Source organism: Lepidochelys kempii, chromosome 11 (assembly GCF_965140265.1).
Source record: "Lepidochelys kempii isolate rLepKem1 chromosome 11, rLepKem1.hap2, whole genome shotgun sequence".
NCBI classification, from domain to species: Eukaryota; Metazoa; Chordata; order Testudines; family Cheloniidae; genus Lepidochelys; species Lepidochelys kempii.
The window spans coordinates 3,994,187-4,020,137 of NC_133266.1; the positions used below are offsets into that span (position 1 = coordinate 3,994,187).

A 25,951-nucleotide genomic window follows, 5' to 3' on the forward strand; every position below is an offset into this window, starting at 1 on the left:
TGGCCTGGCGAGGGGTTCACTTTATATAAAAGGGGCATCACTCATTTATGCCCAGGGTGTAGGTTTGGTTAATACAGCTTGGCAGAATAGGGGATTCATTTCAACGATCTGGTGAATGAGAAGATTTCAGGGTAAAACCGCGCCACTTCCAAACACCAACGCCTTGCATAGTGACTGGTGGCTGCTGGCTGGTCATTGTAACTGACAAGACACACACCATGCGACTGACCGGCTCCTGATTCCCAACTGGTTCATTCTTCCAGGCCTGATCTTTTCCTGTTTTATTTAATGAATACATTTGTTTCCTCCAGCAAACAAAGAAAGCCCTAAAACACACATCGTCAGCACCTGAGAAAACCCGAGTGCACAGATAAGCCTGGGTCCTCATGAGATGAGAGAAAGGGAGAATGGCTCAGTGGTTAGGGTGCAAATCTGGGACTTGGAAGACTTTGCATCAATCCCCTGTTCTGCCAGAGACTTCCTGTCTGAGCATGGGTAGATTTCTGTGCCTCAGTTCCCCCATCTGTACAATGGGCGTAACAGCACTGTCCTGCCTCCCGGGTGTTGTGAGAATAAATACTTTAAAGGTTGTGAGGATGTGAGGTACATCAGGCTCTGTTGAACCCAGTGGGTTTGAGTAAGATCCTGAGAGGCTGTAGTAGGATTTGTTCAGCAGTGATCAGGTTCACTGCATGGCTTTGGATAATACACGTGAGTAGCTGCTAGGCTGGGACACTTGACTTTGGCAAGTAGCGTATTTGGGTTTTCTCAGGGCTGGGAGAGGAAAAGTTCGACTTGGCGTTGATTGAAATTGTGAATTGGGGTTGGGTGCGGGGGGCTGGACTGACAGCTGTAGGGACCACAGGGCCTGAGCTTCCACCCTCCAGCACACCAATTCTGAGACCCTCCTGCCCTTATGAAACCCCCTGTGATGATTTTGCAGTGTTTTGCCTGGTGTTAAGTGGGAACTAAAGGCATGTGCTGCCACCTGCTGATCCACAGGTGAAATGCTTTCTTTCTGTAAGTGCAAGTACCCAGGGGCAGCGATTGCAGGACTGTTATTTAGCTGTCTGGCTTGACACATTCCTGGGGGCCTGTGAATGACACTCTAAAAGATAATATAACAACTTCCATTACATTCTGCCTCCTGTAAAACTTCCCCTCCTATCCTACATGCCGTTGCAGTGTTCCCCTGTGCTGTTAAACACAATGTTCCACCCCAGAGATGGCTGCATTAGGTCCTGGTGAAAATCCCTTGTTGGCCTTTTCCTAGCCTACACCTGGGCTAGGTCAGAAAATAATTTTCTTTACATTGATGGATGTCTCTGCTTGTCACAGAATCGTCTTCTGTGGGGCTGGTGTCCCATCTCCCCCAAGATCATCTGCAGGCTTATTCCTTGCCCGAGGATCATCCTTTGCACATGTTGGGTTCATTGTGACCAAATTCGAATCAGGTGCTCTCATGATGGCGTGGGGGGGGATAAGTAGGTGGATGTATTTGTATTCCTGATTCCGTTCCACTCTTCCCCCTGTTCTCCTCCTCCCCAGTGTTGTGCATTTGCCATCTCTTTCTGTTGCTTCTGCCAGAGGGGGCCCCTACAATAGAAGAGGCCTGGTAGGAATATGACCCAGGGCTCCACTGTCTCTGGAGGGGAAAGCTATATTCACATCTAGAACCGAAAATAACCCTCTTTCACGCCAGTGGCTGTATTAAAGGTCACAAGTCAGCTAAGTATAGGCTGTCACCGGCTCACTCCTATATATAAGCACTCAGGAGCCCTGCTGACATCCCAGCTGTTAAAATCATATTGGCTGGGAGCAAAGTGTTCAAAAGGTCTCCCAGCATATATGGGGGTAACTACAATGGATGAAACAGCAGATGACTTAGGCACAGACACACACACAGAGCTTGAGGCTGATCATACCAATAATAACTCATCCAGAAGGATCCCCCCAGCACTGCAGAGACTAGATACATACTGTACAGGGATGACTTAGCCACCACAAACATGCATTCCCCTCCTGGTGGACTGGGACACCCATTCTTGCAATGAGACACAGCAATGTGACACACGAGGTTTTAATGTGGACCCTGCGTTCAGCTACCGAAAAGGAACCTTGCAGCTCTGCCAAAGCTCCCAAATCCTGATGCAAAGCATCTCCTGCTATTCCCCTCCTGAGCCCTGTATATCCCTGCCAGCTGCCCCCAGACATGACCTGCAGGGACATGGTCTCTCTCAAGCTAAGCCTGCCAAACCCTGAGGTGATTTTGCCCTGGGGGCAAATGAAAACCAGCAGGAGAGAAGCAGGCCACCCCACCGCCATCTCCTCCGCAGTGGGATTGGCCCTCTGAGCCCCACACCCCAAAGAGACGACGGTTTTTCCACCCAGCCTGAGCCGATTGAGGTGCTGTGCAGAAACCGTTCGTGGCATGGCGTTGCCCTACAGACACCCGGTCTCGTGCGCGTCCCAGCGTCGATCTGGGCGTGTGTGTGACCAAGTGTGCGCATTCAGTAACATACCTGCGCCTCTCTTGGCTCGATGTAACGATACACAGTGGTCTGTGTCTGTGGGGGCCACTCCTTGGCCCAGTGCGACTTAGTCTTGTGAGAGTCGCAGAGGGGTGCCCTCGTGGGGAATGGCACTGGAAGGAAAGGTCTCTCCTTTATGGGGAGATGCTGCCCAAGGCACTGCGATGCTTGGCATGGCTCTCATTAGGTTATTCAGCCCTCCCTCCCTCCCTCCATGCCTGCTGGAGAGGTGCCAGGCAGTCAGAAAGAGGCGTACATAGGGCTGGCCCCGCAGGTTACACGGGTTGCTCACGGAGAAGTCACTCTGCTTTGTCCCTTCCTCCTCCAGAGCGGGAATCCCGCGAGCACGAGGAGCCGACCACCTCGGAGATGGCGGAGGAGACCTACTCGCCCAAGGTGTACCGGCCCAAGCATGGACGCCTCTCCGAGCTCAAGGCCGAGGCCCTGAAGAAGGATCGCAGGAAGAAGCTGACCTTGTCCAAGTTCGTCGGCGGGGCGGAGAACACGGCGCATCCCCGGGTCGCCGTCCCCGAGCTGAGGCAGGAGTTTGAGCTGGTGAGTGCTGGGTTCCCCTCGCCTGCCCCTTTTCTCCTGCCTGCCCCCTAGTGCCCCCAGCAGCAGGTGCTGAGAGAAATGGGCATGGTTGCCCGGGGGGGCCATATTGCCACGCAGGAGATGAGGCTTTGCCCTGCTCTCTCCTGGCCCCGCGCTGGGGAAATCCATCCCTTCCAGGAGCCCAGCGGGTCACTGACTTGTGGGGCGTGTGGGATTCCCGGCTCTCGGTTGGTGATGGGGCCAGGGCTTGCTGGGCACCACCTCCTCGCGGCGCCTCTCGCTGATCCTCTCGCTCCTCTGGCAGGGCCCTTGCCGCAGGCAGATGGAGGCTTCGCTGCAGGAGATCAAAACCAGCGAACGAATGACTCCCCGAGCCGTTCACCTTCCCAACTGCGACCGGAAGGGATTCTACAAGAGGAAACAGGTGAGCTCCCCCACGGGAAACCAGCATGGCCCCTCCCCACGGCAAGGGTCTGATTCTGTCAGGGCCGCTCTCCCCCGTAGCTCTGTGTTGAACCAATATGGTGCAAGGGGACGTTAATGATGACCCCTAGCTCTTACACAGCACTTCCCGTCCTTAACTCTCAAAGCGCTTCACCAAGCATCGCGCCTCGGTTTCCCCATCTGTAAAACGAGGGTAGAGCATTGACGCGACCTGCCCACGCTCACCGACAGAGCCAGGAACAGAAACTGACCTAGAGCCCCGGTAGCCGCTAGGCAACACTGCTGTCAGGCCACTGGGGCTGCCCTCTTTCAGCTGAGATGTAAAACTGCGACCAGAAGTGGCACGAGTCAGGGCGTGGGTTCCAGGGCTCACCAGTCGTGTGCGCAAACCGTGCCGTCGGTTCGCCGGTTCTCTCCCACAGTGCTCTGCCCTAGACATGCCCTGCAGGGTTCCTCTGGTCGTCTTAGTGGCGGGCAGTCTTATTACCCACCCTCCTGGGGGGTCGACCAAGTCAAGTGGCATGAGGCACCCCATGCAGCAGCTAGCAGGAAGCTGCATCTTCCCTGAATCATTTATGAGCAGAAGCACCCGGAGGCCCTGGCCTTGGGAATCGGGGGCCTGGGGTCCACTGTGCTAGGCATGCTGCACACCGGGAGCAAGAGACAGAGCTCATGGTCCACCTGGAGAAGCCGGGCATAGGGTGGGAGAAAGGGAGGATTACTGACCCCATTTCACAGAGTGGGAACTGAGGCCCAGAAGGTTGAGCTGACTTGCCCAAGGTCGCACGGAGCCAGGAACTGAGCCCGGTTCTCTCCTGAGTCCTGCACAGCACCTGAGCCCTGGGGCTAGCCTTTGGCGAGGTCGAGGGCTGGTGCCAGGTTGCGCCCCATTAGACCTGGCGGCCGCGTCTCGTCCCCGGCTCGGAGCCACGCGGCACTGCGACCTGGGCTCTGCTCCAGGCACCGTTACTTCCCCGTGACGCGCCCGCCGCTGAGCTCCCTTTGCGTCTCTCCTCGCTTCCCCAGTGCAAGCCGTCCCGGGGGCGGAAGCGCGGGCTATGCTGGTGTGTGGACAAGTACGGACTGAAGCTGCCGGGGACCAATTACGTGGCCGGCGACCTGCAATGTCACAGCTTCGACAGCGGCGTCACCGAGTGAAGGGCCTGCCCCGTCCCCTGCCCCCCGCCCCCACGCCTCCCCACGCCCCGGGACTCCGAACCCTTTCATCTCATTTCGAAAAACGGAAGAAACTGAGGACCTCGGAATCTGCAGCCCGTCCTCGCCTGCTCGGCGACGGCGACTAAAGGAGAAGAGGGAAGCAGAAGTCAAACCGGCGCCGCCTTCCCAGTACAGACCCCCCCCCAAGATGCCCCCAAACTGCTCTCGACTCCCCATGCAGGGACGCAGCCAGCGCCAACGTAGGAATCGACTTGGGGGCTTTTCTATTGTGGGTTTGGTTTGGTTTGTTGATATGGGAGGGGGGGTGTCTTTTTTTGTTTGTTTTGGTTTTTAGACTAGCCAGCAACTTTCTAAACGGTCTCCAGCGAAACCAGACAAAGCCCTGCGACGGGGTACACGTCCACCGCTCAGCCCTTGCGTTTGAGTGGCTTGCTTGGCTCTGCCAGAGCTAACAATGCCCCCCACTGGCACCAAAAGTCCTTTGATTGATATCTCTGTGGAGATAGGGCACAGCTTTCTGGGCAATCGGCGTCTAGAACATTGTTGTAAATGGGATTGCATTTTGTTAGGAAATGAGGCCGGGGATGCCAGCTCCTGCCAGCAAAAAATGGTTATGGTTCCTTTAAAAAAAACCCCCAAACTAGCCAAAAGATAACCAATCACCTTTCAGTTCCATCGGGGATCGTTGTCCCTGAGCAGCGTCAGGAATCTGATTTCCTGTCGCGTGAGATTATTTTAAATGTTGTTGGCCATCGGTGTGTGGCAATTTATGTTCTGTACGGCAGACAGGATATTGGGCTAGATGGACCTTTGGTCTGACCCAGTCTGGCCGCTCTTGTGTCCTGTAGACATTAACGGGCCTTTTCCCATGCTTAAAATCCTGCACTAGGTCAAGTGTTTGGAAAATCAGCGCCCAAATTCAGGCAGAAGGACCCCCCCCCCCCCCCACACACACACACAATCCTGCAAACAATTTAGCATGTGTATAACTTTACTCACGGGTGCAGTCCCACAGACAGCTTTGCTTAAATGGCTGTGGGATCGGGCTCCAAAATCTTTACCACCCTCTGCCATGATGGGAAAACGAATGATATTGTCCTTGCCCATCATAAGAATCGTTTGCCCGGGGGGTGTGCGCAAACCTCTCTCTTCTTCTGTTGCAATGGTAAATTACAAATGTCAAGTCTCTCCCCCTGCAATGAGCTCCATAGACACTTAGGCCTGGCAGAGCTTATTGTGTTATCGGTGCCCTAATTTGGCCAGGGCCGTTTGGCCAGCTTGTCGGCTGTTGTGACTGATACACGGAAGCCACTGATCTGACCAACTCAAGCGGCATCTTCAGGTGTGGCCAGATCGCTGCAGCCTTTGGACTTGTGTATTTTTTAACTCTTGGGACCGTTTTTTCCCCCCCTACTTTCACCACGACAAGGGTCTTTGTTAAGGTCGCTTCCGACGAGACTCCGCAGCAAAGAGGACGGGGCGTTCGGCTGACTCCCTGCTTTGGCCAGCTAACGGCGCTCAAGCTGTTGCTGTCCATTGCTTTGTCGCTGAGTGCGCGGACGCGCCCACCGAAAGAACTAGCCCCCACCCGCATCCTGGCAGAGGCTCCGACTGGCGCAGCTCGTTGCAAGCACGCCCAGGCAGCGTGCTAATTAGAGACACGAAGAGCGTGCCGGTTTCTTCCCCGTACCAGCCAGGACGGGCCCTGCTGCGGGCTGATCCTCAGGAAAGCCGGAGCGACACCCGCGACACACTAGTGCAGATCAAAGGGAACCAAGGAATCTCCCCAAGCTAGACCGGCTACTGCATGACCGGGACTTGTGGGGTTTCTTCCTCGACCTTCCCAGAGGAGCATGGGTCTGGCATTGCGGGGGCTGGGCAGTGCCTCCCTCCCCCGCCGGGCTTTGGGCAGCCAGTGGGGGGAGTGGTCGCCCCGCTGGTTTTGCTGAGCGGAGCAGGGGGTTTTGCCCCGTGGGAGATGGGTAGGGAGTCTGTGTGTGCCAGCAGCCCCTGTCGGTGCTATGACGCTGTCCTCCCAATACCGGAGCGTGCTGTGCTCACGGAGCCTGATTCTCCGTTCCCCAGGCCCCTGCTCAGGGCAGAGGGCGTCTTGTAGTCTAGGGCTGGGCAGCCCCCAGCATCAGTAGGGCAGCCTCAGGGCTGCTCTGGCTTGCGCTCTGGCCACCCTTCCTCCCACGGCCAGCCGGAGACGCAGCACCTAGCGTTGTGCAGAGGGGCCGCAGTGTAACCGGGAACCAGGCCCTGGAGAGGGAAGCGGAGACCTAGGCTCGGAGAAGGGCAGTGATTTGAGAGGGGAAGCTGCCCCAAATGCCCTTCTCCCATCACCAGGTGGCGCCATTTCCCAGGGCAAGGCTGGCCGTGCAGGTCCCTGGGCCTCGCCATATGCGATGTGTCCCCGGTCCACGGACCCCGCCCCGCCCACACACAAACACCCAGCCCGGGCTTTGGTGCAGGGAGGTGCAGAAAGCTCGCGACACTTTTCCCTCGCCCCGCTCGCGTCTTCCAGGCTGCCAGCCAAATGCGTGTGGGGGACGCAGGGTCACCCCCAGGTACTCAGTGGAGTTACAGGAGGCATTTATTCTATGCATGTCCACAGATAGCACATCCATTGGGACCTGGCCCCCCCCCCCCCCCGCCCACTCTAACCCCGTGAACCATGAAAAATGGGCCACCCTGCCGCCCTGGGCATCTCTCCAACTTGTCCTGGAAGCTCTGGGCTACTTGAAGGGAGAGGTGAGCACACGCTGCTGCGGCCGGGGAGCCCGCACAGTTCAAAGGCGTTTGACGTTGGTGGGCTGGGTCAGTCCACCGGAAATGGAAAGAAGAGGGGACGTTTGCCAAAGTCACAGCTATATCCTGGTCCGGCTCTGCTCCCCGCTCCCAGGGGACAGACCCGGGGTGATCCCACCTGGCTTCGGAGGTCACTGGGTGCATTATAGGGGAGCCACAGCCTTGAAGATCGGGGTAGGTGGCAGAGAAGAGAGCACGGGGGCCATGTACACCCCAAAGGGGGACGGACTGCGCTAGCAAAGCTCTCGCCTGGGGAGGCAGTGCCCCCATCCGCCTGGCTTGGCCAGTCCCTGTGCCGCGCTCCCTCCCCAAGTGACCCCGAGTCCTGATTCTTTTAGGCCAGTACCCATTGTCTTCCCTTCTCGTGCTTTTTCGCCCTTGCTTGTTCATTTGTTTTGCTTTTGCTTTAGTCCCCGAAACTTGAAAGCTGCGAAAGCCTGGCTGGGCAGGTGATGTGCCCCGGGGCCGGGCTGGGGTCTCACCGTGTCTGCACTCAGCTAGGGATGGCAACTACTGGCTGGGGGGGGAAGGGTCACTTCCAAGCTGTGTCTTATAGCTTGCACCCTGAGCCCTTTTATTGAAAAGTTGATGGGGCAAAGATGAGTCTAAATTTGCCTCTCGGCTACCCCAGGGTCAAGCCCCAAGCCATTGCAGTCAGGAGCACGGCTCCCATTGCTTTTACTGGGGGGAGAACTTAGTCCTCGCTTCTCTGCTCTCAGAGGTTTTTATGGGGGGGAGTGGGAGAGAAAAGGACTGTCTCTGTGGCTCCAGTGGGATCCCCCCGCACGGTACACACCAGGGCCGGGGGGAGAGGGGGGCACTAGACAAATGCTGGGCCTGGGTCAGCAGCCTAGAAAAAGCCCTGACTCTCCACGTTAAAGAGCTGAGCGTCGCCCCCATCTCACTGGCTGCTGCCCCAACCCCAAATGACGCCCCCCCCCCCTTTGTACTGGGTGGCCAACGCAGTTCTGCCGGGAGGAACAACCCTGTGCCCCCGTGGGCCTGTTTCCCCCAGCCTGAGTGGCTCTAGAGGTTGGCGCTAGCTGATGGTGCTACAGCCGGCCGAAAGCTAATGCTCTTCTGCCTCAGTTTCCCCCCCTGCTGAAGTGATCTCCTGTGTGCCTGTGAGCTCAGCCCAGGGGGGAGGCACAGCCAGCCGTGGCCCCGTGTTACGGCTGCCAGTGGGATCCCCCCCCCCTTGAAGCATTAAAGCCGCCCATCGGCCTGCCGTCACTCATGGAAGGCCTGGAAAGGGGACGGCGGCTGGTGCAGATTCAGGCTGTCCCAAGGCCTTCTGCTTCCTGGGACCCCAGCAAGCACGCAGTGATTGGGGTGCGGGGCTGTGCATTCCCCCCCTCCCCCCCTGTGGATCAGCATAGGGGTCCCTTGCCTGACAACGAGAGACTGAGTGGGCCAACCCAGGGAAAGGGAACCCAGTGGAGACACAGCCCCTTAGGTGCCTCGCCCACACAGAGCTGTGGGTCTCTGCCGTCATTGCTCCCTCCATGGTCCCCTTCGGAGGAGCCCGGGGCTGAGCCCGGAGAGAAGCGGATGCCTGGCTGCACAGAAGGGCTGTCAATACTCCCTAGGGCCGTGACTGTTTGAAAACTGCACTAAGATTCGCTAAGCAGGATTGAGCCATGTCCCGGGAAGTGGCTCACCAGGACTATGTGACCCTCCCACCTTGCCCCAGGCCAGGAGTTTGTTTTGGGGGAGTGGTTTGGGTTTTTTTAATGGTGGATCGAGCAAACCCAGACGGGAAGACTCCCTCCAATAACGGCTTAATCCCCGGGGAGGTGCCGGTGATCTCTGAGGCACATTTCACCTCTCGGTGTCCTTCTCACCTGAGTCTGTGGCAATGAAACAAGCGGGGCGGGGGGGGCAAAGGAGGATCTAATGGGGTTCAGATTGAAAGCAAGGCCAGGGCGTGGTGGTGAGCAAATAGCTCCTCTCCGGCGGGGTTATTCCGTGTCTGTGCTGCGGCAGGCAGTCTTATTTTAAAACCACTAGTACAAGAGCATTTTGCACTATTTCTCCACTCTCTTCTCTCGCACGGTTGTTTTTTTCCCGAACGGAGTGTGTCGATTTCAACAAGCAACAGTTCACCTTGAGTCCAGCCCTCCCCGGATGAGCCCCTTGGCTTCTAGTCCAGTGCACGGCACTGCCTTTTGCCCCCGCCCCGCCGGCCTCGGTGCGGCCTGTCCACAGTGCAGTTATCGACCATTGTACTACCGCCGTTAACACCCCAGATTCCGAGATCCCTGCCTGGTTTTTAATCTTTAAGCAATACTCACTACACATTTTACGGTAGCTTTTTATAGCTTTACATACATACAGTAGCTCTGTTTTGTTTTGTTGTTTGTTTTTTTTTGTTTTTTTCCGTGTGTGTGTTATTGTTTTTCCAGTAAAGAAGAAATATACATAATCGTACTGGTGGGGAAAAAAGAAAAAAAAAGCAGTTTGTGAAAAACTGACAACGGATGAGGAGCTTAATGCTCTGTTTTGTACTTTTAAAAACAAATCTCACGTTTTATTAAAAAGTGAAGATTGCTGTATGCTATTTATTCAACTTATAATTTATGTTACTCTTTGATCTTTGTCTTTTCTCATGGCAAAGCATTTATTTAATAAAGTTATGCATTCAGTTAGCGCGGGTCTACGCCCTGGTGGATGTCTGCATGTGAGGGGGGGGCTGAGCATGAACAGAGCTCGCGACAATGTTTTGGAAGCAGCGTCACTATGGTAAAGGATGAGAGGCGCTTATAAAGCTTCATGCTTCCAGTTTTAGCCATTCTAACTATTTAAGGGGTTAGGCCAGGCCCTTCCTTCCATAGTTGCAGGGTTTTCTGTGTCTTGCTCTGAAGCTTTTGTTAGTGGCTTCTGTCAAAGATAGGACACGGGGCACCTCGAGTCTGCTCCATGCTGGCAATTCCTATGACACCGCTGGACGTTGCTAAAAGCTCTCACAAGGCTGATTCCTGGTTAGTTTGGATACCCCACATGTGACCAGTGCACGATTCCTGACTCTCCCACCGGCTTGCTGGGTGCCTCCCACAGGCCAAAATGTTCCAACTTAGGGTCCTCATGGGAGGCATCCAAGTGGAAAGCCGGCCGCTGCCTAACTTTAAGCAGCCAATTTGACCTTTGGTGGCTCTGTGCCCTGCCTTCCCCATTTGTAAAGTAGGCAGGAAATATTGACCTTCCATCATGGAGGGGTGGGGAGGGGCTTTGCATTCATGGCTGTGCCACGTTGGGCCTTTAGGCAGCTCCTCGTAACAATCTCTGCTCATCCTGATAAGGCCCCCTGAGCCTTTATGTCTCCACAGCCCTTCACAAACTGCAAGGACCAAATCCTCTGGCGAGGACGGGCAGAATCACACGCCCCAGTTTACCAAAGGAGAAACTCAGGCACAGCGTGGCTAATGGAGCTAGCCAAAGTCTGTGTTAGGGCTTAGATCCCAGGAGTTCTGGGCCTGTGGCCGAGTCCAAGGGAACTGAGGGGAGTGCAGGATTGTACTCCGCTCCAGTGCTTGGGCCAGGCCAGTTTTAACGTACTCCAGTGATGAGGCTGAGAGGAGAGACACCTTATCCTAACAGGATGAAAAACATGGCATCAGATCAGGCCAGTGTCACCGAAGGTCAATGTGTCTGGCCACACACGGAAGGGACTAAAGTCCTTGTGCACTGCCGCCAGACCGCTTAGATAAGGCACAGCCTTGCCTCACCGAGTTAGGCAGAGTTTTGTGAGGTCCCACACACACCCCGCAGCCCCAGCCCGATGCCCTGACTATATGTGCAGGCTAAAGGACCAGCCCCTCCTCCCATGGTTTGCAGCTGCAGCCCGGCTCAGGGAGGACACCCAAGCAAGAGCATATTCTAAAGATCCAAAAGGGTGAGTCCTTACTGAAAGTGCCATTTAAAACAGACTACGTCACACTGCACACATGCAGGGAATAATCATGCCTTTCCAAGGACGCGGTTGCTGTGACAGTCTGGTCTTTACACAGCTTTTGGGGGTGGTGTGGGCTGCAAACCATATTTATGGCCCGCCGGCTGGATTGCCCGTGGGGGGGGTCAAACCGCACCACCTGTTCGTGCTGTGTGCTCGCTGAAAGGGCGTCGCCGCAGCGGCCGCAGAATGCAGCCCTTCCAGCAGCCACGCGTGGCCAGACAAGAACAAGACATGGCCAGACGCAAAGAAGAAACAGCAGCCCGAGTTGTTCGTTTCCCCTCCGCGATGGGGATGGGAGGCTGCAGTACTGAATCTCTGCCACCGGGGGGTGGTGGTGTGGCGCTGTAACTCGGCCGCACGCCCAGGCCCGTGGGCACTAGTCCCAAGGCCCATGGACACTAGTCCCAAGGTAGCATTGCACAGCAGCGAGCAGGCCCACCGGGCGCCCCTGCAGCAGGATGTATGCCCCCCCCCCCCCCCGGGGCAGGGTGGTGCCCCCTTGGTGCAGCAGGATGGAGGGGAGCAGGGTGCAGCCGGCAACTGGCTTTGTCTCTCCCTCTCCCTTGGGCTTCAGGGATGAGGCCAGCTCTCGGGGCTGACCCGTCAAGCACATGCCCCTTGGCCATTGGCTTGCTCCTCATCAGCCCTCCAGCACAGGGTGGTCTCGCTCACTCCCGTGTGGCGCTGGCCCTGGTCTGTGGCTCAGCAGACTCGCTGGGCCAGGCTCCTTTCGCCGGTATTGCTTTTCTCCTTAAAAGAAGTCGTGTGACAACCCAATTTCCAGCCCCTCTCCTCCCTTCCCCTGTCCACCACACCTGGGCAGAGGGGTGCTGAACCCACCTGCACAAAGCAAAGGCGGGCCGGTAAGGTTTATAGGTGCTGAAGGGTGACAATGACCCGTACGGCCACGCTTCATACAGCCCTGACTAGCCGGCTCTGGCTTTTTGGGTCCTTAAAGCCATCAGGGACCCACCCAGGTCTCGTCCCACCACTGACCCTGCAGATGTCGCCAGCCCATTCCCCCCGCAGCTGCCTGATGACCCCCAGCCACACACACCTCTCCTTTGTTTAGGGGGCCTCCATAACACAGGCAGCCCAGAGTGGAGCCAATGTGCAATGGCCCAGACAGGGAGCGGGGCGGCTGTGCCCCGCAGCATCCCACCACGGCCCTTGGCAACCAGAGCCAGCTGGGCTATTAGCACATTAGGGACTGATGCAGCCGCAGAGGTCAAAGAAAGGCTGGGGCTGATGCTCAGAGCGAGCTTCGTTCCTTTTTCCTCAGGTCTGGGAGGGCTCGTGTTTTCCATGCCCTCCTCCCTCCCTTGGTTATTGGGCCAGGCTGTATTTCCATTTGTAAATGCCCTATAGAGAGCTGATACATGTGTGCATGGGGGGGGGGGGGGAGTGTGTACATGCACGTGTGTGTGCGTACGTTTATGTGTGCAGTGTCACCAGGCCTGAGCAGTCAAAACTCATGCGTCAGGACTCCCCCAAATCATGAGATTTTTTCACTCTCACTGCTCTTTGACACTTCCTCATTCCTTAACACCTTGTGGGGAAGCCACTGCCCCCATCCCTGTGGTGGGGGTGAGGGGTGGCTGCCCTGCCAGCCATTGCTATACCCATCCCTAGCAACTGCCCCACTCTCTCCATGTTTCCCACAGTCTCCTGCCCCCTACATTCCCTGCTCATTGCCCCTCCTCGGATCGGTGCCAGGAGTCGAATTCTGGCTGGACTCCCTGGCTCTTCGCTGTACAGGAACAGGCCCCCCGGGTGCCAGGGCCCAGCATGGTTTGGCCTGGCCACACATTTCAAAGGCGTTGGGACCCACCAGCCGGAGCGATGCTCGGGCCCACGCCGGTAGCTGCTATACGGATTTAGTGCGGGACCCCTGCTTAAAAGTGGTCAGGCCACAGCCCCCTGCCTGGCTATGTGGCCTAGGGACCTTTGCACAAGGGGCATTCATCCCCCACACCCCACTAATTGGTGCCACTGGCTCCATCTCTGCCTCCCCCCACCGTCCCCTGCACCCCCTCAGTCGGCCTGCTTCCTGTCCCCCACATTCCCTGACACCTTCCCTGTCCTGCTCCCAAGCTCCCACCCCCAAACCTGCTGGCCCACAGGCTCATTCCTGGCCTCTTTACATTCCCCTGGCCTCTGCCTGCCCCTCACGGGGAGCCGCTATTATTTTCCTTCAGGGCAGGCCAGCTTCAGCCCCCTGGAAAACAAGGGGAGGCAGTGGCCATCTTTGCTCAAGGCAGGCTGGCTGGCACTTGCAAATATATGGGACCCATTACTGAAGTAGCTGAGCACGCACCACCTTTATGCATTTAGCGTCCCACCACCCCGGTGAGCGACAGGCTGGCTCGTAGCCCCATTTCACAGATGGCACACTGAGGCACAGAGAGACTATGTCTTGCCAGGATGTGTGCGACAGAACAGGGATTGAACCCATGCCTGGCGCCCTAGCCACTGACCCGCTCTGCTGAAGTCCAGAAGACAATGAGGAACAAAACGATAGGTTAAGCCCCGTCTATGCCGTGGGTGATCCCACCAAACGGAATGAGAAATTACCAGTGGCTGACAGCCCTGCGCAGGCACCAGCCATATACTGGCAGGGCTGAGGCTGATTTGCAAAAATCTGTACTCGGGCATCACTGAATAAGTAACATCTCCGGTGAGTGTACGCCACCCACTGGATTGTGGCCTCACTCCATCAGGGTTCAGAGAGTATCTCTGACCCAAGCATTAAGGCAGAGTCCTGTTGCAACGCCCTTTATCTGAGTCTGCTCCCACTCCCTCTGACGTCAGTGGGACAGCTCCCAGAATCAGCCTTTAAGAGTCACATATTATTGACCAAACCCCACCTTCCCCACGTTGTCAAACGTTGCCTGAGCTGGAAACGAGTGGGTCACCTACACTCACCTGCTTTGCCAACCACCGTAAATTTGGGAGTGGGGATAAACTGTCTTTGACCCTCTTCTAGCGCATATCCCAGCCTCGCCTGGAACACACTGTGAAACCTCAGTCAGCACACAGAATCATAGGGCTGGAAGGGATCTCACTAGGTCATCTAGTCCAGTCCCCTGCACGCAAGGCGGGACTAAGTAGTGTAATAACTAGTTGGTTCCTGACATGGCATGGTACCATCTGGCAAAATCCCTGTTAAACCGGGACTATTTGTTATTTCAGATTGCCAGTGTCTGCTTTGTTCTACAAACTCTCCAGTACAATGCATTGGTTCAGGGCAGTTTGTTCTCAGCCTGCGGCCCGTGGGCCTCTTGCAGCCCAATCAGCACGCAGCTGCGACCCATGTGACATCCTCAGGGCCATGCATGTAGTATTGGATGCGGCCCACATAACACATTGTGGGCTGCCTGTGCGGCCCACAATGGTAAATAGGTTGAGAACCACTGGTTTAGGGTCTGCATCACAGACCCTGCAATTGGCCAGCCACAATGAGGCTACCAATCTGCTCCTTACTTAGCTGTGCCGGAGCTACTGTGCTCATTAGAGGCTTGTTCTAAAGGGCCAAAGTTTGATCCCCGCTGATGACTCTGGTGTGGGCCTGGATAGTCATGGTGTCTTATGTAAGCAGAACTGGGGTGCTCGGCAAATAATATGTAGTGGCCCTGATCCTGAGGCGCTGAACACCCAAAACTCCCTTGGACATCAAAGACAATTAATAACCAAAGAGATGGTTTCAGGGGCAAAAGAGTCTCTCTTTTAAGCGGGATTGCTCCTTTAAAGCAGCAGAGGACAGGGCAGCTTCCATTTCTAATGATATGGGAGACGCTTAGGCCTCCATGAATGGCAGCGGATAGCCCACTGATGTTCAACAGGAGGCTGGCACATAGCAACCCCTGGGAGCACGGGGCCTTCACGGAGCAAACGAACTTTAGGCTGGTATCACTATTATTTGTTCAGCATCTTGGTTGTCACATTCCGCATCGTTCATTAGAAAACAGGCCAGCACTGTGACGGACAGCCAATATCCTGTAATACGCAGCGGCATTGTAGTCGTGTTATCCTGGATATTGGAGAGACAAGGTGGGTGAGGTAATATCCTTTATTGGACCAACTTTTGCTGGTAAGAGAGACAAGCTTTTGAGCTCACACAGAGCTCTTCTTCAGGCCTGTAATATCCTTGGGGAATGAAGATCAACTTTACTGGGAATTAAGCTAAACCTTATTGAATTAGGGTTAATACCTTTGGGGGTTTTTTGCATTAAAATTGCAATTGGATGTGTGTTATTGGGGTCATGTACGTACTTCCTCTAGTAGGGAGGGAGAATGCTCATATAGTTCTTCCGTTACCAACCCTTTGAACCCAACCCCCTCGAGAGGTGGACACGCTAGTTCAAACTGGATTCACCAGGGACCAATAGACAAAGAAAGGGCTTTTGGGCAAATAGCCTGGTTTTAAACTAGCTCAGGGTCTTCTTCCCGATCCAACAATTGGACAAGAACCATGAGCCATGGAGCGCTCCTCCAACTATTAGGGTAGGGTTGGAAAGACTGGACCTACTGAGCCCCCATAAGACTGGGGCTTGCTCTGAGCTGAAGCTGTGATAGAATCAGAGAAGTGCAGGACTGGAAGGGACCTCGAGAAGTCTTCTAGTCCAGTCCCCTGCTGAACATATAACCACAAGGAATCTCCCCCGGGGTAGGGGTCTGAAGGACTGCTCCTGCCAGAATCCATGCCAGGGTTGGGGTTAACTCTGGTTAGCTCATTAGCATGTGTGTAAGTTCTTTTATTGTTTTAAGATGTTTCCTCTCTAATGCTTTTCCCATAAGAATAAAGTAGGCTTGCATAGGAAGTGCTGTGTGGGAACCAATAACCGTAGCAATCACACTTGTTAACCAGCTCTGAAGAGAAAGCAAACAGGTGTCCTTGGGCATTTGGGCTTTGCTAGGAATAACACAACGAAGGCAGGGAACTGTGCAGACAGGCAATGCTGGGGAGCTGGAAGCATGAATGGGTGTTCGTGCTGGGCCACTGAGGGGAAATACAGGTGGTTGTCCTTAGCTGTGACCAAGACAATCTCAGCTTCTGCCCTGTTCTCTTCCTTCCCCAGCCTCCTCTATTTTTCCTGTATTTCTTTCTTCCTTCCTTTGGGTCTGTATTTCCGTCCCTGCAACTCCCATCCCTCCTAGCCTTCACACCTCCTTTCCTCCCCAGTCTGTCTGCTACAATGATCACTGAACAAATGCTGCCATTTAAAATTCCACCCGCCCACTTCGGAGTTAACCTCTCAGTGAAAGCTGGGGTGGCAGGAGGGCTCACACTGCTCAGAGCTATCGTTTCAGGCCCTCAACAGCCTCCCTGCTTTGGGTTATACGTGGCTCATACATGGAAGATCTTCTTTGCAACTAGGCGGGCCAAAGACTTATCTTTATTCAAAATGAGAGCATAACTGGTATAAGCCATGAGCACTGAATAAATGCAGTGGGCAGGCTGGCTAACGTATCGCTCTGTTCTCACCCTATACAAATGGGACCAATAATAATAATAAATGGCCACTGTCTCCTTGCTGCCCGTTGCCTCGTGTTTACGGGCCAGCATTTGTGTGTGATGCACCAGGCACACACATGTGATCTATGAACGGATGGGGAAAAAAAGATGACACTTTTCTGGCATCCCATTTAATTTATTCCAACTTTACGCAGTTCAGCTTTTCCAAAAGAGAAAGAAAAAAGCATCATGATTTCTAAACAAACCAAAAGGTACAAACTGCAGACGAGACCAGATGCTCCCGAGGTTTATGTGAAAAGCAGAACCACCTCCCCTTTGATGTTAACAGAAATCAGGTAGCACCGATTTTTACAATGACTAGGTTTTGCGCGAGTGCGCACACGCACCCACACACACACACCCACACAACATACACAAGAGATGACTCCTACCCCACCCTTTTTAATCTCCTTCACACTTCATCTCACAGATGGGTGAGCTGGGGGTTTAATTTCAGAGAGCAGCGCCCATGCTGTTTCCATGTGACATTTTGATCCCTTCCAGAATTTTTTTTCTGTTCATATTAACAACGCTAAACCTGGGTGTGATTTCGCCCTCCCCCTTGATGCTTCTTTTGTCCGTTACAGCTCAGCATCTGCATTTAAGAAGAGTCTGCAGTTGTTATTGGTAACTAAGATCATCTTTGTGTGTGTGTGTGTTCAAGTGCAGGTGATATTTACCAACTGAAGGCACTGGTAACTAACTACAAACTAGATCACAAGAAAGTACATTAAATGGAGCAGCAAATATTCACAGAGCAAAAGAACAAATGTTAAGCCTGGTCTCACTTCCTACCCCAGGATGGTGTTCTTGGATTTACCAAGTACGGTTTCAGTTCAACTACTATACAGCAAGGAAGTGGACAGAAAGCCTAAGCCCAGAGGTGTGTTACATGGTTCGGCACAGTGAAGGTCAGTTCACACGCCCTCCTTTCATTTCAGCTGGTCACAATTTTGTGCAGCTTTAACCCCTCTCCCACTTCTATGGGCAGCACATGATGCACACAAGATAACGCAGCAGCTCCTCAAAATGACTCAGATGCATCAGTGGATGGTGGCTCTTTTACGCCTTAGGCTGCTTCCCCATTGAGCTGCTCCACGTTTCCCCATGAGCAGACATTCTGCCACCTGAAAGCTCTTCCAAAGCACTTGTCCATCTTCAGCATGCCTGTCCGGCAGAGCCATTGTTGGCTCCAAACTCCCCATGGGCAGTCCACGTGCTTTGCCCTATCTTTTAAATCCCATTCCTTTCCTTTCAACTAATCACCACCTTAGAAATGAACCAACTTCCACATGCAAGCTGCTGTACAAGTTACTCAGAGGAGTTCGACACAAGGAAGCGGTGGAGATGTCTGATCTTCCTCTTTGAATATATTTTTTTTTAAATCCAACGATTACTCTAAGTGTAAGGACCTAGTAATTGTCCTGCAAATGTCACAGGTATGAAAAGAAAATCTCATGGCTTATTCTCAGCTTGTGTGTGTTTCATACAGAAACAAATCAATGTGTAAAGTAACGGTAGAGAGACATCATCTGTTCCTGGGAACTGATCTTCCAGTACAACATCACCAACAGTTCCTGGAATTGTGTTTATTAAATCTATGAGAGAGACAGAGAGAGAGACAGACACAGAGTGTGAGCGTGTGCGTGCGCACGCAGGGAAGGGAGTGTGGCGGGGCTTTCCAAAGCACTCTCTATATACTGCACTTTACTTACAAAAGGTGTGTGCTGAATGGCTGATGCCCCCGGCAACATATGAGGGACGTTGGCAGCCACTTGGAAGTGTGGGTTTTAGATGGGTTTTTGCTATTTAGAAAAAGAGGGGGAGAGAGACAGACACTCCCTGGATTGTTACCCTAAATCTGCAAGAGCCCTCCTCTCTCTGCAATTTAATTCTTGCTCCTTCAATTAAAAAAATGTAGGGCCCGATCCTGTGAAATACTGAGCACCTGCAATTAAATTAAATTGCAGGTGGTCAGCGTCTCTCAGGATCAGGCCCTTAATTACCACCTTATCAGCAAGGCTCCTATTGCCCAGGAGATTGCGGGACTGGATTGTTAAGATTTAGGTTATAGAGATACTGAGAACTATCCACTCTCAGGGAAGTCTATGAGAACTGAAAGTGCTCAGCATCTCTGGGGAGGTGGCCTCAAGTGCAATGCATGGGGCTGGCTGTACAGTCTCAATTCCTTTCTCTCTCCATTGCCTCCCTGGAGGAGGGGGATGGGAGCTGCACACTGGCGTGATCCAGCTGGGAATTCCCCTCCTTTCCTACCCCACCACCACAACCCGCTTCATGACAAACCGAAAGAGCAGCTTGGCAATAGGGACAGGTTGACAGGACTTGAGCAGGAGGTGATGCGTATTATTTACATTCTTTGGTCTTGGGGGGGCAAAGATTTTCATTCATCTTGTTTTGAGCATTATCACTTAGGCTCTTTGGAGACACCCGGGGGGCTCAGGACTCTACATTCAACAGGGCTGCTTGGTTTTCACCTGGGCCTCCCGCGTAAGCTGTGTTTTCCTTGCACTATGCTATCGCTTTGCAGTGGTGGGGCTAAGTGGGCCGAGGGGGACTCTGGAAGCACGTGGATGCTTAGTACGCTGCCATAGGGCAGAGCTGACAGAAGACAAAGCTTTGTCTCTCATTGACTTTACACGAAAGACCAAAGAAAAGCAATTTCTGCTCCTTCCCCCCTTGCAAACCACCCTGCACCCCGGTCCTTCCCCAGCAGGCTGAAGGCAAGAGAAGAGGGCCACAGGCAAAACACAAAGCCAGTCTTTTCCAGGACATAAATAGACTTGCTGAAACCCATGTAAAATCCAGCACCGGGGCCAGGCTGAGCTGTCTCCAGTGAGCAGGAACACATCCATCTACTGCGTGCGCAGGGCATGTGCTCCCTGCTCCTCCTGTTCATGGGCCGTGTAGAAGAGGTGGCACTCAGGGTCTCCGCGGATGGTAGGCGCTCCCTGGATCACTTTCCCAGTGATGGGATTCACACACCAGCACTCTCCTCGCTGACCATTCACAGACATCTTGCACTGGGGAGAGGGGGGGGAAGAGGGGCGAGATGGACATGGTTACCGGGTGGAAAAGACACTGAACAGCAAATAGCTTCAGAGCCCACATGTCGGAGAACTGGCCTCCAGCTGAAGAATGAAATCAGAAGCCTGGTAAGAAACGGATACAGACTCCTTCGCTTCTTACACTAATAATAATTAACACTGAGGTTTGCAGCCTGGATCCCGACTCCTCCCAGTGAGGAGAAGCTTGGAACCAATCTGACACGTTGACCCATGACCGAGCTGCTACAGGGCCATGCTTGGAGCCTGGGGTGTGCTTGGAGAGGGGAGTGTTTTGTTCAGGCCCATCTCTGTCTTTACTATAATATCTTTCCTTCTGAAAGAGCCCAAGATGCTTTGGGCCTGAACACACACACACATACTGCAACGCAACCACCTCGGGGGTGGAGAACGGCAGCCATAACACTGCACACTGGTGAATAAGCACCGGCCAAGGGCACCAAGCAAACCCTGCTCTTACTAAAAGGAGCATGAGATCTTTAGCGTCTACACAGAGCAGACAGGGCAAAACATCCCTGTCTGGATCCTTTCTCAGTGTGAGCCACTGCCACCCACATCCCCCTGAGACTTCTGGAGGGCCAAGCAGTAGGGTGACACCCTGCAAAGGGACACTCCCTCTCCTGGTTGCAACAGCTTAGTGCCAATTCTCCTGCAGCAGCGAGTAGCACCCTGTGGGGCCCAATGCCCTTAGCAGCTGCACTAGGCCTCATGGGGAGCTTACAGCCCCAGCGTCTTAGTGCAGAAGAGGGAATATTTCTCTGCTCCTGCAACTCTCTGGCTCCCTGCCCCTGCCTGGAGAGGGCCCTGGGCAGCAGGCCCAGGCCCAGGCCCTGCCCTGCATGGCAGCACCCCCGCAGCACGAGGCGCCTATGGTGACCGGCGCTGTCAATATATACGGCAGAGGTTCAGTCAGAAAGACTTGGAGCCTGTGTACACTTTAAAGTTGAACCGGAGCCACTTTCTGCAGCTGGACTGAGGGACAAAGCACGAGCCATTCAGGAAAACAAAGGGAGTCCCTCATGCGAGACCCCTTCCAGGCACCCCGGTCCTGAGTGCTGGGACACAGGAGGGACTGGAACTGCTTTTGTTGGCAATTAGGTTTCCAGACTCAGGGCAGCAAACAAAAAGGAGCTGACCCCAGGGCACTTGGCTCTGGAAACACAGATGGAAGGAAAGTGCAAGGTGACCTTGGACTGCTGGGCCAGATGGAACCCAAGGACAGCCATGAGCAGTGCTCCAGGCTCGGGGACGAAAAGCTCCCAGCGAGAGCTAAAGTCTCCCAGACAAGCTCTGCAACAGCAGTAACAACAACATGCTGTCCTTCCCCACCAAAGATCTCAAAGCACTTAACAAACAATAATTAAAAGAGCCTTTTGTTGTCCCCGGGAGTTAGGTCTACTGATGGGGAAACTGAGGCCCAGAGAGAGGTAGGGACTTACCGAGGGCCACACAGCTCATCTGTGGCAGATCCAGGATTGGAACTTAAGTGTCCTGAGACCAGGCCTAACCACAAGACTAACCCTTCGCCATTGAAAGGGCATGGGCTGGGGTTTTGTGCCTACTCTTTGGATGGTATTGCGCATGCCCTCCTCGCCACACAGCAGCAAGAGGGCTTATGGGCATTTACAGTGAACATCCTGCAGGGACTCAGGGCCCAATCCAGCAGCCCTTACTCTCATGATAGGACCCTTCCTGGAGTCCATGGGGCTGCAATGTTCAGATGAGGAAGGGCTGCCCAGGTAGGTCTTAGGATAACATGGAGTGCGATTGAAAACCGCACTCCAACCAAACTCTGCTTTCATTGAAGTCAGTGGAACTGCACTAAGAGCTATGTTAGGCCAATGCTGAGTGCAGATGAAAAATCGCACCCTTAGGCCTTGTTAAAATGCCCATGGTGATGGACAGCACATGCAGAAGCTTCGTTAATTATCCTCCCCTGTCTATATTGTGCCCTCTCTTTTCGGAAGTTACAGCTCTCACACTGCCCCTACCCTTCCCATCTCCAGCCAGTCCCCAGGAGTATCAGTGGGAGATGCACTCAGTCAGGAAATAGGAAGAATAGGTTACTTGGGCCAGTACTTTGTTCAGACGATGGGAAAGTTCCAAGCAGGGCCGGGGGCCATGAGCCTGGGGTATCATCACCCTTTTGCCTCCGAGAGCAGGCTCAGAGGCCCACAGCTCAGCTGAGGACCTTTCTACAGGTTGCTCCAGCACCCACTGACACCAAGAGCAAAGCCCCCATTGACTTTACTGAGGTAGGATCAGACCTAATTAGGGCTCCGTCCTGCAAGGAGCGGAGAGTCTCCAACCAGGGCTGAGTGCTCTCAACTCCCATTAAAAATCAATGACAGCAGGATCAGCCCAGATTGGACGAGAAGTGAAACGTTCCCCAGCGGGCTGGTCCCCTGGCAGCTCCAAGCACAGAGGAGGCCAGAATGCAGCAGCTGGCCTGTCTCACAGTTCTCTCTTCACTAGGGAGTTCTGGGGAAGGATTCGCTGCTATTTCCAGTATCTAGCTGTTTGTCCTTTAGTGCAAAGCCCCCCTCCCCCCCCCGCCATTTCTCGGGCATGGTCTCCTCTCAGAAATCCACTTTTTAGAGAGGCTTTTTCTTCCCAATGCAAGTGAAACCTGTACTGCATAGGGCTTATTCCAGCCTAGATTCCTTCAGACAGATAATCCGTTTCAGGCGAATTAGCCAGGTCGATGGGGTGTGGTCATTCCAAGATAATTACAGCCCTGGAAATCCAGCTGGGCCATGTGCCGCTTCATAGCCCCAAGGGCAAGGAGTTGAGATTACCTCAGAGCCACCACACCCTTCTGTCATGTTCATATCCACAGTGGTCAGTCCAGACCCCAGCTCAGCAAGGGAGTGCCTAAGGGAAAGTGAATGATCAAGCACTGGGACATGTCTCCTTAAGGCATCTCCTAGGTATTGATAATACAGAGGCCACTGAGGGAATGGCATGCACATCCAGGTGCAGTCCAAAGTCCTATATGATCTGGATCCTGACGGCATGAGAGACACCGCTCTTCCCAATGCGCCATCATGGCAGTTGAGATTAGATGGGATGCTCTCTCAGTTGCCAACTTTCCCGCAGTAAATAAGCCCCCCGACTTTCAGAATAAGCCAAAAATCAAGTTAATCCCATTTCAAAACAAGGCCAAAACAAGCCAATCTCCAACGCTCTATGTGACTAGATCCCCCCGGCATGCAGTCTGGGACTGTGGTGGGCCCACTGGGCACCCCTGACTCTCTCTCTCCCCCCATTGCCCCTGCTTGCCGGGAGCCAATCCAAAAAAAAAAAAAAAAAGCTACAAGCTACAAGCCAAAAACAAGCCAACAAGCAACTCACAAGCCAATTAAGCCAAAAACAAGCCAAATTTCACCATTTTTTCATGGGTTTGGCATGTCTGGATGCTCTCCCGAACAGTGGCTAGATCTGACCTTGTGGGGACAAGGCATTCTCTACAGAGGGTGTCTGGCTATGGAATTTGCTTTGCCTGTTGGTATGATAGTGCTGACAGTTTATTGACCTACAGGCTAGGGTGTAAAGCTCACTTGTTCACTTCAGTTTTTGGCAGGGATTGGAGGGAAGATTGTCCTGTTATTCTAGTTACAAAGAAGATATTGCATGGATAGGAAGGAGTAGAGAGAAAAACAATAGATATGATGAGGAGGTGGAAGGATAGATTGATGAGTGGCAGTGTGGCCTAGTAGCTAGAAGAGTGGACTGGGATTTAAGAGACTAGGGTTCTAATCCTAGCTATGCCACTGGCCTGCTGAGTGACCTCGGACAACTCACTTTACTGCTCTGTGCCTCAGTTTCCCCACCTGTAAAATGGGGATAATGATATTGACCTCCTTTGTAAAGTGCTTTGAGATCTGCTGATAAAAAGTGTTATAAAAGATCTCGGTATTACAGAGAGATTAAGAGAATCTTATCTGCCCAGCTAGTGAGACACTGAGGAAGAGGAATTATTTGGGGTGATACACATGGGTAATGGAACAAAATAACTAAAGGAAAATATAAACTGAATGACAGGATATGCTTCTTATCAATGAGGTCTAAGGAAAGAAATGGAAGCCTCTTTGGGAATTTTAAAACTAGACTGCGTGCTGGTTACACTCCCCAACTACTGAGTCAACAAGACTGCTTTTCCCTATCTTCGGGTTGTCTACTGCCACCTATCACCATAGCCCATAATCCCCCAACACTGTACTGGGAGGCAACACCTGTTCTTTCCTGTGGAGACCTTTCACCTGAGCCTGCTAGATTACGGCTAGCTTACAAGATCACGGAAATCCCGTTAGTGGGGAGGTTGGTTTTCAAAGTAGCAGACTTATCCTCGGACAACATTCAAATGAAACGATTTGGGTTACACCACACAACAGATGCAGCTATTTTGTCTAGTGGATGGTGCTTGACTACTAGTCCGCACTCCTGCCTGACCTGTTCCCTGATTCTTCCTTCATATTATAATTATTAGCATATATACAGATTCCGCTCTCTTCGCTCATCCCCACAAAATAAATACAATGCAATATCCCAGCACTTGATCAAATGCATATGTAATAAAACATCTCTAAATCTCTTCCTGTCCTAACCCTTGTCCTCCTGCTATCTATCTCCTCTTTGTTCATTATCCCGTTATTTGCTATTACATCATGTCTCCTTGGGACAACCCCGTGAAATGCTTTAAGTGGGCACTAGCAGGTGACTAACAAGGCAGAATAAAGCTAGCCATTGGGGATCTGATGGGCTGGGGGGTGTGAAGTAGCAGTGAGGGTTCAGGCCACTCCATTCGTGTTACAAAGGACAGGGAGACACACGCATGCAGTGTTGTTGTAGCTGTTTTGGTCCCAGGATATTAGTGAGACAAGGTAAATTTAGATTAAAGGAGGAGATGTGGGCATTTAACATGGATTACTCCACTGCACCGAATGCCCCCCTCTCAAGAGCACCCGATGTTGGTGGAGAGAGCCTGTTCTTGATCCCTGTTGATAAATGCTTCTTTGAAGCCTGTAGTAAGAATTTGGCTGCATGGAGAACTGGCCTTTATAACACTTTCCCATATCCAGATTGATTTACCTTCTAAAGGACTGCACTGATCGATGGTCAATTGCATTCACTTTGACAGCTATGCATGGCAGGGGTTTGCAGAGAAAGAGGCAGTTAGAAAATTATTTTTTAAATATTCCTTTTGCAGTAGCACCCAAATGGTAGCATGTGTTTTCCAAATACAGAAGACGACACACTCCCATCCCAATCAGCTCTCTGTGGAGCCAGAGACTAAACATTGCTGAGGCTAACATGCACTGCCCTCTATTGAATGGACTCAGAACTGCTCAGCTGTGTGTCAGAAGCCCTATACTGATAAAATCTAATGGAACTCATATGCTAGGGACTCATCCTTCTGGAGCATGGTAGATGCAAGTTCTATCCCCCGCTGCTTTTGTGAAGCTCCACATGGCCATGGTGTACTGCACAGTAACAGTCACGATACTCCTAAGTGACTATGGATCCAGTACAGTATTCAGGGTGGGGAGGGGGAAAATGTGCATTTTTATCAGTTTTGATAGTTATTAACATTCAGTTCCACATTGTTGGTTTTTTTAAAGTGTATAAACTTCCATTTTTGCACTAGCAGAAATTTTAAAATCCCCTGTAATACTAATTATGTATTAACCGCGTAATGATGGCAGAAGTCAAGATTCATGAGCAATTCAGAAACAGTCATATCTCAGGTAGCATAATCATTTCTTAATCTTTTGTTTTTAAGCACCGCCGAGCAGACTGTGCTGCAAAACACGCGCAATGATTCTATGTATCCCACTGAACTGGCACTGATGGAATTACAATGCATGTTTAGGCCCCAACT

The 25,951-nt window shown here is 52.9% G+C and overlaps 2 protein-coding genes across 3 annotated transcripts in view; one reads left to right on the forward strand and one right to left on the reverse strand.

Moving 5' to 3' along the window:
* Positions 1 to 10,075, forward strand: part of IGFBP5 (insulin like growth factor binding protein 5) — a 33,353-nt gene extending 23,278 nt beyond the window's left edge. The window contains exons 2-4 of the mRNA XM_073304994.1: positions 2,860 to 3,086; positions 3,391 to 3,510; positions 4,557 to 10,075. Of these exons, the coding sequence (XP_073161095.1) occupies positions 2,860 to 3,086; positions 3,391 to 3,510; positions 4,557 to 4,688 (479 nt within the window). The 3' untranslated portion in view covers positions 4,689 to 10,075. The remainder of the gene's footprint in view (positions 1 to 2,859; positions 3,087 to 3,390; positions 3,511 to 4,556) is intronic.
* A 7,027-nt stretch (positions 10,076 to 17,102) lies between these two features.
* Positions 17,103 to 25,951, reverse strand: part of IGFBP2 (insulin like growth factor binding protein 2) — a 110,202-nt gene continuing 101,353 nt past the window's right edge. Inside the window, exon 4 of one of the 2 annotated variants that reach the window (XM_073304996.1) lies at positions 17,103 to 20,028. In XM_073304996.1, the coding sequence (XP_073161097.1) occupies positions 19,861 to 20,028 (168 nt within the window). In that variant the 3' untranslated portion in view covers positions 17,103 to 19,860. The other variant, XM_073304997.1, reaches the window with a different exon arrangement.